General features: G+C 37.8%; 1 protein-coding gene across 10 annotated transcripts in view; it reads right to left on the reverse strand.

Moving 5' to 3' along the window:
* Positions 1 to 13,964, reverse strand: part of LOC114268310 (lysine-specific demethylase JMJ27) — a 64,208-nt gene that overhangs the window by 16,875 nt on the left and 33,369 nt on the right. For 7 of the 10 annotated variants that reach the window (XM_082893558.1, XM_028209464.2, XM_028209454.2 and 4 more), the window contains 2 exons: positions 13,448 to 13,777; positions 11,719 to 12,624 (listed from right to left, as the gene is read on the reverse strand). In XM_082893558.1, coding sequence (XP_082749684.1) covers positions 11,719 to 12,624; positions 13,448 to 13,777 — 1,236 coding nt within the window. The remainder of the gene's footprint in view (positions 1 to 11,718; positions 12,625 to 13,447; positions 13,778 to 13,964) is intronic. The other 3 variants (XM_082893560.1, XM_082893556.1, XM_082893557.1) reach the window with 2 other exon arrangements.

Genomic DNA, 13,964 nt, shown 5'->3' on the forward strand with positions numbered 1-13,964 from the left:
GTGGCACAAAATATATGCATTTTACCTTCACCATACTACTATTCTTACCCATATGAAATTGGAACAAGCGAGGACAGAGAAAACAAACAAAAGCAATATTCCAAATTCAATATTATGCTCAATATCAAAAGTACCTCCTAATAACAATAAGCTTAGTATTAATAATGTGACGTTTGATAAAACTGAAAAATGAATGTCAAATTTTTTAAGTTGAAAAGTTGTTGCTAAATATTAAAGTGTGGAACTAAAACAAGTTGTTTGATATGTGCATGATCAAATTTGAAATTTATTACTTTCAAATTGTTTCTTTCAATTTTTGTATTGTGAATTTGTGACGGAGAGGAAGTGGTGGTGGTAGTGGAGGTGGCGGTGGTTATGGTGCCAATGGCAATGGTGATGGAGTCAAAGGGATAGTGGTTGTGGTGATGGTGGAGGGGTAATGAAGTGGAGGTAAAAAGAGGTGGCAGCAGTGTTAATGATAATGATGGATATGACAATAGTGGCAATTATTGTAGAGGTGTAGGATTGTAGTAGTTGTTGTAGTGCTAGTGGAGAGGTGGTGGTAATGATAGTAACAACTGGTGGTAGTGAAATGATGGTGGTGCCTATGGCAACAACGACAATGGTGAGGTTGTGGTGGTGATGGTGATGACAACATTGGTGAGCTTATAATGTTGTACGTCAACCCTTATGAATAAATATTTATAAATTCAGTTAGCATTAAGTAAGTTTCATATCACTTAAAATTTTCTGAACTTCTAGCTTATATTTTAAGAGTCACTTAAATTTTCAAGTGATATATCAAACGGGGTTAATTGATTTTCATTTAATACATTTAGTTTTAAGTACATAATTTGGTTATCAAACACCACCTAAGCCAACCACAAAGATCTAAATATTAAAATAGACAATAAATCCGAAAATAAACAAAATAGCATAATTAAGTTCTAAAATTAATAAATCCTAAAATAAAACCTAAATTAATAAAATAGATAAATTCTTATTCTTCCGCCCCCGCTTTACATAAGTGCGATGAATGGTGGGTTTCATGTGATCCCATCATTTCTTCCTGGGTGAGAAGAACTCAATTCCAGAGAGTAGCAACTATGTTACTACTCTTGAGATATTTGGGGCAAGACAACAAAACTCCTTATTTGTAATCCAAGTAGCATAAGAATTTGGGCGATCATTCCACTTGATGAGGTACCTCTAGAAGCCACAGTAGAAAGAACCGTCAATCTCATCTTCAAGCACATCCTCAGCCCATGTTGCAAAATAGGGGAAGGCACTGGTATAGATGATGCGGTAATTCCCCTTGTAAGAACACATGCATGCAATTTCTAGAAGGAATGCTTATGATAACGCTCAGGACAAACAAGTAACCATAACATAGTTACCCTCGTTAAATTATTGATTTCTATGGTGAGTTTCACCAAGTCTATAATTTTCATTACTAGAGAGTTTTTTTTTTTTTTTTTTTATAAATAAAAGGAAAATTCATTACTAGAGAGATTTTTCACCAAATATTAGCATGTAGGTCTCAAATGTGTTGGGCAAAGGATTCATCCAAAAACACTCTTGCCAAATATCTCCACCCCACAAAACTCTAATCTTTAGGGAAACAAACTTTTCTCCAATCCCTTACCCCTTTCACTGTTACTTGCAAAAACCTTCCCCGTTTGTCAGATAAACACCTCCCTTCCCAAACCACAGTTGACCCAGAGTTAATCCGAACAAAGGTTCTGAATCTGCCCTATTTGAAGCTTCTTCTAACAGTTTGCATGCCCACTGAAGCTCCACCCCAGAGAAATGGATGGCCCTGTGATAACCCACACTCCTCTCTGTAAGAATGTAAAGATCTCACTCACCACCCTCTGCTTCAAGATAAAACATCTTCCAGTCGATCTAAAAGATAAGCCTCTTGCCGACTCTTACAAGCAAAAGCTACTAAAATATTGAAAAGTAAATACTACGTAAAAAAATTCACTATTTTGAAAAAGAAATACATAAAATGGTGTTGGATAATAGCAGTTTAACACCTTAAAGATAGTACAATAATAATTATGAGAAAAGAGTCAGAATAATTAAATTTGTTTGGAGAAAATATAATTAATGTGATTAGTGCCTACACCCCCCAAGTAAGATTCGATGAACATATTAAAGAACAATTTTGGAATCAAATGAATAAATTAATGCAAGAATACCTGTAGGACAATAATTATAGGTGGAGATATCGACAGTCGTATTGGGGAAAAAATTAAGCAAGGGTACGAAACGGTGCATGGTACATATAATTTTGGTGACCAAAATGAGACTATAGAGAGCACTTTAGATTTCACAAGAGCGTTTGATCTTATAATAACCAAGGCTTTCTTTAAAAAGTGAGAAGAGAAGAACACTTACTAACTTCTAAAACTGGATCAAACACAAGTCAAATAGATTACTTTACTTGCTTGTAAGAAAAGCATGCCGCTTAATATGTAAAGATTGCAAAAGTTACGCTTAGAGAGAGTTAATAATGCTAGATATATTCATTAAAGGGTAACATTGAACTAGAAACGATATAGAAACCCACGAACTATATTGTGGAATCTAAGACCCAGAAACGATATAGACACCGATGAACTATATTGTGGAATCTAGGAGGTCAAAAATTGGATATATTTAAAGTAGCAATGTGGAATTTGGAAGATGAAACTAGAAATATGTGAAATACAATGGAACATGAATTAAAAGAATATAAAAATGTTCTTAAAAAGTCGAAGGGAAAAGGTCCTATATCTAAAAAAGCTTGGTAGTTGAGTGATGAGGTAAAAGCCAAAAAAAAATAAAAAAATAAAAAATAAAATGTTCTAAAAAATGATAAAAGAACAAAAATAGAAAAATGTTAATAGATATAAATGGGCTTACAAGAAAGTTAAGAGACCTGTTAGAGATGCTAAGATGAGAAACCTGCCATCAATGATAGATGTGACAGGGAATATTGGGCAACAAAAAAACAATATATTCATAATAAGTGTAGTTGAGATGAGGATACTAAGATGGCTGTGTGGAAGACTAGAAAAGATTGAATTAGAAATAAATACACGTGAAATGGAAGGAGTAGCATAAATTGAAGTTAAGTTGCGAGAACAAACATAAAATGGTTTGGTCATGTACAACGAAGATCAGTAAATGCAACGACAAGGAAGAGCACTATGATCATCATTAATGAAAAAACTAGGGGGAGGAGAAGACCTAAACTAACATGGGATGTTGTGTAGGTTTAGAGAAGAGAAGGAATTAGGGAATGAGTTAGACTTCATTCCCTTTTATATTAATATATTGAGTAATTACGGGAGTGCCATAAAGCATAATATATGGGCCAGCCCATTACACCAATCAAAGGAATAAATAAGAATAATAAAATACAATCACTTATTTCCTATTTCAAAACTCCCCCTCAAACTGGTGCGAAGATATCTCTCATGCCCAGTTTGTTGAGAATGCCATGAAATGGTTTGCTCCCTAGCCCCTTGGTAAGAACATTGGCTAGTTGGCCTCCAGTCTTCACAAAGGGAACGCATATAATGCCACTAGTGAGTTTTTCCTTGATGAAGTGCCTATCAATCTCCACATACTTAGTTCTATCATGTTGAACTGGATTATGAGCTATGTTGATTGCGGCCTTGTTGTCACAGTATAGTCGCATGGAGTCAGTCTGATGGATTCCCAAGTCACCCAACAATAGTTTAATCCAGAGTAACTCACATATACCCTGAGCCATAGCCCTGAATTCTGCTTCAGCACTAGATCTAGCAACCACATTCTGTTTCTTACTTCGCCATGTTATTAGGTTGCCACCAACAAATGTGCAATATCCGGAAGTTGATCGTCTGTCAGTGACTGATCCAGCCCAATCTGCATCAATAAATGCCTCCACACTGAGATGGCCATGTTTCGAGAAATAGAGACCCTTTCTAGGAGAAGACTTCAGATATCTCAGGATTCTTATAACTGCCTCCAAGTGGGAAGCTCTAGAAGCATGCATAAACTAACTTACCATGCTCATAACAATGGCAATGTTTGGACGTGAATGGGATCAGTATATGAGCTTGCCTACTAGTCTCTGGTATCTCTCCCGGTCCACCGGATCTCCCTCTTGATCCTCACTCAGTTTCTGGCCTGGTTCTAGAGGTGTATCACATGGTCTACCTCCAAGCATTCTAGTTTCCTTTAGCAAGTCAAGTACATACTTCCTTTGGCATATGAAGATGCCATCCTTGGATCGAGCTACTTCAATGCCCAAAAAATACTTCAAATAGCCTGAGTCTTTGATTTCAAACTCCTTGGCTAAGTATTCTTTCAAACAAGGAATCTCTTCAACATCATCTCCCGTCTAAACAATATCATCAACATAGACAATAAGAGCTGTGGTCTTACCATCTGAGGAGTGTTTCACAAACAAGGTGTGATCAGCTTGACTTTGCTTGAACCCATATTTCAGCATAGCTTGAGCAAATCTTTCAAACTAAGCCCTAGGAGACTGCTTTAGCCCATAAAGTGACTTTCGGAGCCTGCATACTTTACCATTGGACTTAGTATCTAGGTGACTTGCTGTCTGTCCTTGTCCCTGATATAAACTTTGCCTGCTTCCTTTTCCTCAACAACTGCTAGCTCATCATCCACTATCCGTTCAAGCACTGGCGGAAGTGGAACATGAATCTCTTCACACTAAGGCTCCCCCTAAAGGGATGACTGTGAGACCGAGAGGGTCGGAAAGTAAGGCTGAGACTCAAAGAAAGTGACATCCATGGAGACAAACCATTTGCGAGTGGGAGGATGATAACACTTATAACCCTTTTTGGTGGCAAAATAACCCAGAAAAACACACTTAAGAGATCTAGGATCCAATTTACTACGAGTGGGTGAATGATTATGGACAAAGCAAACACAGCCAAAAGTCTTAGGAGGAATGGAGAACCCGGAAGGGATAGACCCAAACAAAACTTGAAGAAGTGTTTGTTTTTGAAGACCTTGGGTAGGAAGACGATTAATCAAATAAGCGGCAGTGAGAACCGTTTCCCCCCAATAGGATCGAGGAACCCGCATCTCAAAGGATAGACAACGAGCAACATCAAGGAGATGACAATTTTTGCGTTCTGCAACACCATTTTGTTGAGGGGTATTAGTGCAAAAAGTCTCGTGAATAATGCCATGTGTGGCAAAGTAAGTGGCAAGACCAGAGTCAATATACTCCTCCCTATTATCAGAACGTAGAATTTTGACAACCGCCCCAAACTGAGTACAAACCATTTTATGGAAGTTTTAAAACATAGAAAAAACCTCATTTTTATCTTTCATCAAATAGACCCAAGTGACCCTAGAACAATCATCTATGAAGGTAACAAACCATTTTTGACTAGTTAAAGACACAAAATGAGATGGGCCCCATACATCAGAATGAATCAAAGAAAAAGGAACTAAACTTTTATTAATAGAAGGAGCAAAAGAGGCTCTGTGTTATTTTCCAAATTGACAAAACTCACATTGAAAATCTGACACATTATTTTTCTCAAAAACAGAGGAAAATAAATTCTTAAGTAATAAAAAAGAGGGATGTCCTTAACGACAGTGCCACACCCAAATGTCGTCCTTGGTAAATGGTAACTGAATAAAGAAATGAGCCAGCTTGTCTGTCTGATCTAGAATGTAGAGCCCATGTTCCTCTCTACCACTGCCAATCCTCTTCCTTGTGATAAGGTCCTAAAAAAGACAATGATCAGGAAAAAAAGGTCACGTTACAATTTAGGTCACGGGTAATACGACGCAAAGATAAAATATTAACACTGAAATTGGGCACATGAAGGATAGAAGACAAAGGAAGGGAAGAGGTGGCATGAATTAAACATTTCCCTGACACAGACAAAATGGTACCATTAACAATACGCACTTTTTCCTGACTTGAGGAGGGGTTATACTCAGATTATAAATTAGAGGAGCAAGACATACGGTCGGAAGCACCGGAATCAATAATCCATGATACAGTCGTATGAGATAGCAATGCATATAGAGAGGAAGCTAAGTTACCTGAATTGGCAAAGGAAGAAGAAAGTGCACCTATAGCAGAAGTGAAGGCGCGACGATCTAGCAAATGGCGAAGAGCAATCTCAAAATCCGAGGCAGATAACCCCGAAACATTAGCAGCGGAAGAGACAACTGGAGAAGAAGATGATGGCTCAACAGTGTCTGAAAAGTGGACTTGTGCATTGACCCCACGGCCTCTAGGACCAGACCGACCTCCGCGAGTACCAGGACAATCGCCTCGGCCACCAGAGAGAGTGCCATGCAACTTCCAACAAGTTTCTCGTGTGTGACGAGGTCGACAACAATAATCACAATACAGATTATCCTACTCAGAGGAAGAACGAGACCCACGAGTTACATGGTCACCATCGTGAGAGGGTGCAGAAACCAAGGCCGAGCGATCAGTAGTAACAGAAGGAAGCATCGCAGAACGGCGACTCTTCTCATTCTGCACAAAAGCAAAGGCTTCCTGGAAAGAAGGAAGCACATCCATGCCAAGTACCCTACTCCGAACCGGATCATATCCAAGAACTTAAAGACTTGTTCTTGCGCCACAAACTTCCGATAACCAGTAGAATCAGTGGGACAGACAGGCTTGTAATCCTAAAGGTGATCAAGCCGCTTCCACCCATTGCTAAGTAAGGTAAAATACTGGAGGATCGTCTGCTCACCTTGTACCGACCGTTCAATGGGGCGACGCAACTCAAAAGCCTATGAAAAGTTCCCTTTCCTGGAGTAAGTAGTTGCTACGGCCTCCCAAATATCCTGGGCAGTGTCTATAGACAAGTAACCCTCTCCAATCTCCAGAACCATAGAATGGATCAACCAGCCCATAATCAGAGAATTGATGATCTCCCACTGGTCATAATGAGGGTCGATGATACTAGATACCTGAACCAACCCATCAACATATCCCATCTTCCCCCTGCTCTTCAAGAAAATAGTCAGACTTTGCGACCACGCTAGGTAATTCTGACCATTGAATAGAGAGGTGGTGATTCTAAGGCCAGTGTGGAGGGTATCAGTCATAGTAGAAGAGATGACAGAACACTTGCCCTGAGAGGGCTAAGAGGTAGTAGATTCACTAGTCAAATCTGCCATGGGGACGCTACGAACTATTCCTCAACCACAATGTCAATCACAAGCCCGAAAGATGAGAATGAAGAAACAAGCACAATAGGAACTAGAAACTCATAAAGAATTAAGAATCATGATTTTTTTTTTTTAAATTAATGTATCATATTTATTTATTTATTTATTTTTGTGTGTAAAAGAGAATTAACAAGTGTTTAACAGCCAACCATTAAAAACAAAGGGAGACAAAGGCAGACGAAGGACCCAGAGGCAAGAGTTGAAGTCGAAAATGGCAACAGAGGCAGAGGCAGATAGATGGCTGGTCGACGAGGCCCAGATGGCCAGAGGAACGACCGACGACCCCCTAGGGAGTTCCGACAGAGGCCTAAGAAGCCAAAGGGACTACCAACAACCCCCTAGGAAGCCACAGGGACTGCCAACAACTCCCTAGAAAGTGATAAGGACGGGCGACGATGCCTAAGAGGCTGTCGAGAGAGCTGGGCAAGGGTGTGGGGACTAGGGTTTGACTGTAAGTAGGTTGGGTGTGGCCTACTATGACAACCATCTCCCTAATTAAGCAAATTAATTATCTTAATTATATGCTTACCATTATTTATATGGTTATGTGGTAATTGTGGATCTTGTGCCATATGATACATGCTTGTATTGATTGACATTGTATTGGTATTGTTATTATGTGTCATATGAATTAAACCTATCTGACTCGTTAAATTTTATCAGGTTGAAATTAAGTAATTGAATAGGAATAGAGCCTAATCCACATTAGGACAATTAAATTCAGTTTGCTTTATGCCATAAAATGATGAGATTAATTTAATTTACGTGAAGTTAATTTTAATTAATTTCTTAGCCTTAGTTGCATGAATTGAAAAATTAATAAAAAAAAAAAAAAAAAAAAAAAAAAAAAGAGAGAGAAAGAAATTGAATACAATAAGGTGTGCATGTGTCCTACTCATCTATGCATCTATGTAGCTGGTGTAAGGCAAACAGTGGGTCTTGTTGGGTTTACACTATTCAGACACGTAGAGAGAGAGAGAGAGAGAGAGAGAGAGAGAAGGAAAGGCTTTGAAGGTGAGAGTTCAACTTAGAGTTCAACATAGAGAAGAAGAGCAGAAAGAGGGAAGTAAAGGAGAGGCTTAAGGAAACATACACCTACACCTTCTTCTTCACAATTCACCCACTCTAGGTAAGATTTCTCCACTCTAATCCATGCATTTGAAGAATCATGCTCATGACTATGGAATTCAAGATTAACCAAGAAAAATATAGGTTAAGAGAAAGATTAGTTCTTGTAATAAGAAGGTTGTTGCATGCATGACTTTAAATGAAAGGAATAAGTGAATTAAATCTTAAATTCACCTTGCATGGCATAAATGAGTAGTTAGACGTAAATTCTTCATATCCTTGTTGTTGCTAGTAGTTAGACATAACTTCATGCATGAGCCTCATGAACTCAAATGATTTCTTCATGAGTTTGTTTTGTAATTCAATCGAAATGTAATCTTTGCAAATTAAAACTTTGGGAGTTGATTTCAAGTGTTAATCTCTAGTTTGATCTCCCTTTACTATTGAGGGTCCAAATTCAAGGTTGTTGATACAAATCTATGGGTTGAAACATGTGAAATTGACACCAAAACGTGGTGACATTGAAGACCCAAAACATGGCAGATTTTCGGACCCAAACAGACCCAACACCGCATGTGCGGCTTGGGGCCCCGCACGTGCTGAAAACAGGGCAGATTGGTGGTGCATACTGAAATAAATGCAGGTGCGGGGGGCACGTGCGGCAATGGTCCCACACGTGCGGCCAAGCCCTCCGCACGTGCGGCCCTTTTGGGCAGCCCCAGCATGTTTTTCGCTCATCTTTTCCACCTTCCGGGCCTCCGTTTGCATCGTTTTAAAAGTGTTTTTCATATGCATTGCATCTCATGAGTGATTGAATGAAAATTAGAACCGATTAGAACCGAACAAGTGAGCAATCAATAGAAATTGACCGAATAAACAACGAGGTGAATAGAAATAGAATGATTGAATCCGACGTGGATGTAATTGAGTTATTGTGCTTGAATTTGTTTGTTTAAGTCAGAAGTTGCGTCTTTAGTGCATTTTAGCACGTGTTCCACGGAGCCCACTGTGAATAACAATGTTGTAAAGCTATGCTCAATTAGAATTATTTTCTGAATGATTAACTGTATTGCTTTCTGAAATGATACTGTTTATTAAATGAATGTTTGTCCTATTTTAAGAATTGTACTCGTGGCATCCATAGCAACTGACTGTTACTGTTACTGCTACTGCTACTGTTGCTGCTACTACTACTGTTACTGTTACTACTACTGTTATAGAGATCTCTGTCAGTTCCAATGTTGGAACTACTGTTTACTGTTTTGATGGTCATCAATTGACTGTTCGGTCTTTTAAGACCTACTGTACTGTTCTGCTACTGGATGTACCACGTATGACTGCTATGATTCCTATATGATAGATATGATATGAAATATGAGATATTGATCACACAAATGATCTACTAATGCAATTGACTGTTTTAAATACTAAAATTCTTAACCCCTTTACACATTTGTTATTCACTTGGCTTTAGCTCACTGTGTATATATATGTATATAGGTAATCAGGCACCCGAACGGAGCTGGCAGCGTTGGCCCCGATTTCGTTTTGTCAAGCCAACCGTTGTGCCTCGCTACGAGGCTTCGATCCGTTGTTGTCAAGGCTTTTTGGGTGATCTAATTCCACCCTTTTTGGAAAGTTGTTTAATGTCAAAGTAAATGTTTTATACTTTGTTTCGGGCGTAGGATTTAATTCCCTAACATGTCTTGGATGTTTATGACTTAAGCTTTTATGTGTATGTTGGATATGGACTTGGACTTATGTGTGCATTGGTATATATGTTCATATGGAAGTTGTTTGATCATTTACGCTTTCATAGCTCTTTGGACATTATGTTTTAATATGTACAGGCTTCTACCGGCCCTTTTTATTGTTTAATTATTATTACTGTTAAGCAGGCCTTTGGTAACCACAGATTACTGGCCAGTTACGTTCCTAAACTCTTAGGAGCGGTTTTGGATTGTGACAGCTACAGTGGTCGGTCTAGACTGTTTTGATGGTCTGGACTGTTTTGACGGGAGAGGAAAGGCAACAGAGAGATGGGGCTAAGGTTTTGGCTTTGATACCATGTAGGTTTAGAGAAGAGAAGGAATTAGGGAATGAGTTAGACTTCATTCCCTTTTATGTTAATAATATTGAGTAATTACAGGAGTGCCATAAGGCATAATATATGGGCCAACCCATTACACCAATCAAAGAAATAAATAAGAATCATAAAATACAATCACTTATTTCCCATTCCAACATGTTGTAGTAAAAGGGTTATGAAGTTTTAAAATTTAACTGAGCAATTAGCTCTTGACAGCGTGGAAAAGCGGAAAAAGTTCATGTAACGAACTCCAATTGATTGGGATCCAAAGGTTCAATTTGGTTAAGATCAAATCCTTTTACCTATGAAGCACAAACACCTCCCAAGGTCATGTACCGGACACAGACATGCGTCAGACACATTCCGAACAAGTGTCAAACATGCTAGAGGAATTGGACACGTTGGGACACGCGATGTCCTTTGTTCTTTTTTTTTTTTTCCCTCACTAGAATAGCATAGCCAAGGTTGATAAATTTGATGAGAATAATATTTGACATAAAATATTATATAATATTAAAAAATATGACATATAATAAATAAATGAAATTTTATATTTTGTGTGTTGTGTCTTGCATTTTAAAAAATTTATGTGTCAATGTCATGTCATGTCATGTGTTTGTACTTCTTAGCCATTTACATTTTCCTTTTTTCCCATGAAGAGAATATTAAGAGTAAATATCACGTGTTGTACATGCATGTTTTTTTAAAAGTTACATACATATATATATGCAATATTTATAAACTTAAACAGTTCTGCATTGTGAAAACAAGCATAATAGTTTTGCTTCAAACACAGAAATTAAGGTTTTAGAGACAAAAATTTAGGGACAAAATCACTTTTTAAGGACAAAATATTTGTCACCAAAAGTGTTATTATTTTATTTTTAGTGACAAAATTGGACATATAGTGATGAATTACTACCCTTTTGGTACCACAAGTTGTGTCTCAAAAAACAAACCTTTTTTTGACCAAGTTATTTTGTTCCTAAAAGTGCATTTATTAGAGACACTTTAAAAAATTTGTCCCTAAAAGCTCATTTTTTGACTTTTTGGGACAACCTTTTAACAACTGTCCTCATGACAACTGAAATTAGTCCCTAAATGTTTTTAGCAACAAAATTTATACTTTTAGAGATTAAAAAAAAAAAAAAAAACTTGATCTCTAAAACTTTTATATGTTGTAGTGTTATACAATCCTACAGAAAACAGTAAATAATTAACTAAATCAGGTCAATACATGTAGAAAGAAAACTAATAATGCTCAAAATGGAACATCACATCACATGCATTATATAATATGCTTAAAAGCTGCATACCCCAACTTGTCATTGGATAAGTTTTACCTGCTGCAATGGAGAACAGTGGATATGCCTGAACTCACGGAAGTGCTTTTTAAGATATTCTTGCAACTTAGGAACATCTTGTCTCCTAAAAATATCCCAGACAGCGCCTCCATCTGCATGTTCCAACCCTTCCAAAAATGTTCGTGCATTTGAATATTCGGCACTCTTCCCACTTTTGTTTTCGTCCAGTTTTTTCACTTCACTCCTTTTAGAAGCTTGAGCTCTATTTTGATGGCCTTTGTTTACTTTCTCAGAATTATCTTTTCCTACCTCCTTGATTGGAATACCTTGTGCCTTGTCAGTAGATCCTTGGGTATTGGATACATCATCTTTTCCTTCTCTAGTGAGACACCTTTGGCTCGTCCCCTTGCTGTTTTTTTTCTCAATCTCAGTTCTCAGTTTCTTGGACTTGCTTCGCATAGCTGCAAGTAGTTTCCCTCTCTTCCGCTTTCTAATTTGAGGACCTTTTCTTGTCCTTACATATGCTTCATCCTCAATGTTGCTATCTTCTTCTGATAAAAAAGCAGAATGACATTCTTTATCTAGCTTCTTATACACAACACCATTTAAATCGTGGTATAGATCAACTTCACCTGCTTGTTCAGTTACTCCTTTAGCATTTACAAAACCACCATCATCATATTGTCTATCATCTAAAGGCATGTTATGAGACCCACCACCACCCAAAATAGAAACTTCAGAGCAGCTTGATACTTCAGCAACAGCATCAGTACTTGACTGAATACCAGAATCACCTGGCCCAGACTTCTCCATTAATTGGGAAAGCTGCTGCTTCTCAAAAATTTCTCGCTGGTCTTGGTTAAAGTGCTTTTGTTTCAACTTCTCTATTATGGAAAGCTGATCCGGTGCAAGATTTACTGCATTAACCTGAGTCAATATATTCACCTGAAACAGCCAATCATTAGATTTAAGAGCCCTTTTCCCCAGAGGGGAAAAATTATGGGAAATGGAAATACTACAAATGCCAAGTTTGACACAATGGAGAATTTAAGGGTCAACTATGCCTGCCTCAAAACATAAGGTCAGTGATGCAAGCTTCCATTTCGGCCATATACTGACATAGCAGTTGTGACAATATCACTAGTAAATTTTCTGAACATATTGGCATTAGTTTATTAAGTCTACAAGATCAAAAACAAGGTTATTATACATAATTAATGTAAAACTAATAACAGAATGACAGTCGTAGTAATGTTATATAGCATTACAATGGCTTCAAATCTCCATCATATAAAACACAATTGTGTAGAAGATTGCTACAATAATGTTATTAAAGCCCTCATTTAGGGATCGGGTATATTGTTACAAAGACATAGAAACCTACATACGTAAATATAAGCATACAGATATACACACACATGCATATCGTGTGTGTATATATATCATAAAGATTTTGATAAATGGGATTGATGTCCTGTAATAAGTTTTTTTACAAAAAGCATAAGCCTGCCTCAGCATAACTTTACACATAACAGTACTAGTGATGAATGAACTCATTCGGCTCTTATCTACCTGGATTACCCTTTAACCTATGCTTAACAACCAACCACAACATATTTATCAAAAAAAAAAAAAAAACGACAACCAACCACAACATCTGCAAATAACATAAAGGGAAGCAAGACAACCAAAAAGTCCACCCAGCTAAATAGAAGTTTTCCAGAAGTGCAAAATTACAGTACCAGAAACCTAAAGAAACAAATAGTACCACATCAAACATATTACAGTGAAGCTTGGTCACGGAGTCCCCACGCCCCAGCTCCTGAGCAACCCCATAAGCAATATCTGTTTTCGGTCCCAAGTTTGGCTGCAAAATATTTTTTGGCAATTTGACAGCAAGATTGAGAAAACCAATGTGAGGATGTGTATATTCCTTGAAGGGCAAACAATTGATAAACTCAGCACCATGACGAGGTAAGCGTTCCTTAAAGGAATTAGATGGAGGCCAATCTTTCAATTTCAGTAACTGAGGCCACGACCAACTGTCAAATCGACCCTCCAAGTACCCCTTGAAGAACTGGCAAATGTTAATCTTTACCTGTTCATCACATTAGAATCACCTATCAAAATCATTCAACAATAGATAAGAAAAGAGAGAGTCGAATCATATGAAGTGCTGGACTCCCTTGGGACCACACCCAGGGCCTGTGCACAGTGGCAGTATGTGTGGGCTGAGGGGATTACGGCCTCGTTTGGTATCACTTATAAGTAATAAGTAAGTTTTT

This window comes from Camellia sinensis, chromosome 11 (genome assembly GCF_055761805.1).
Source record: "Camellia sinensis isolate YWXY chromosome 11, ASM5576180v1, whole genome shotgun sequence".
In the NCBI taxonomy this organism is placed as follows: Eukaryota; Viridiplantae; Streptophyta; class Magnoliopsida; order Ericales; family Theaceae; genus Camellia; species Camellia sinensis.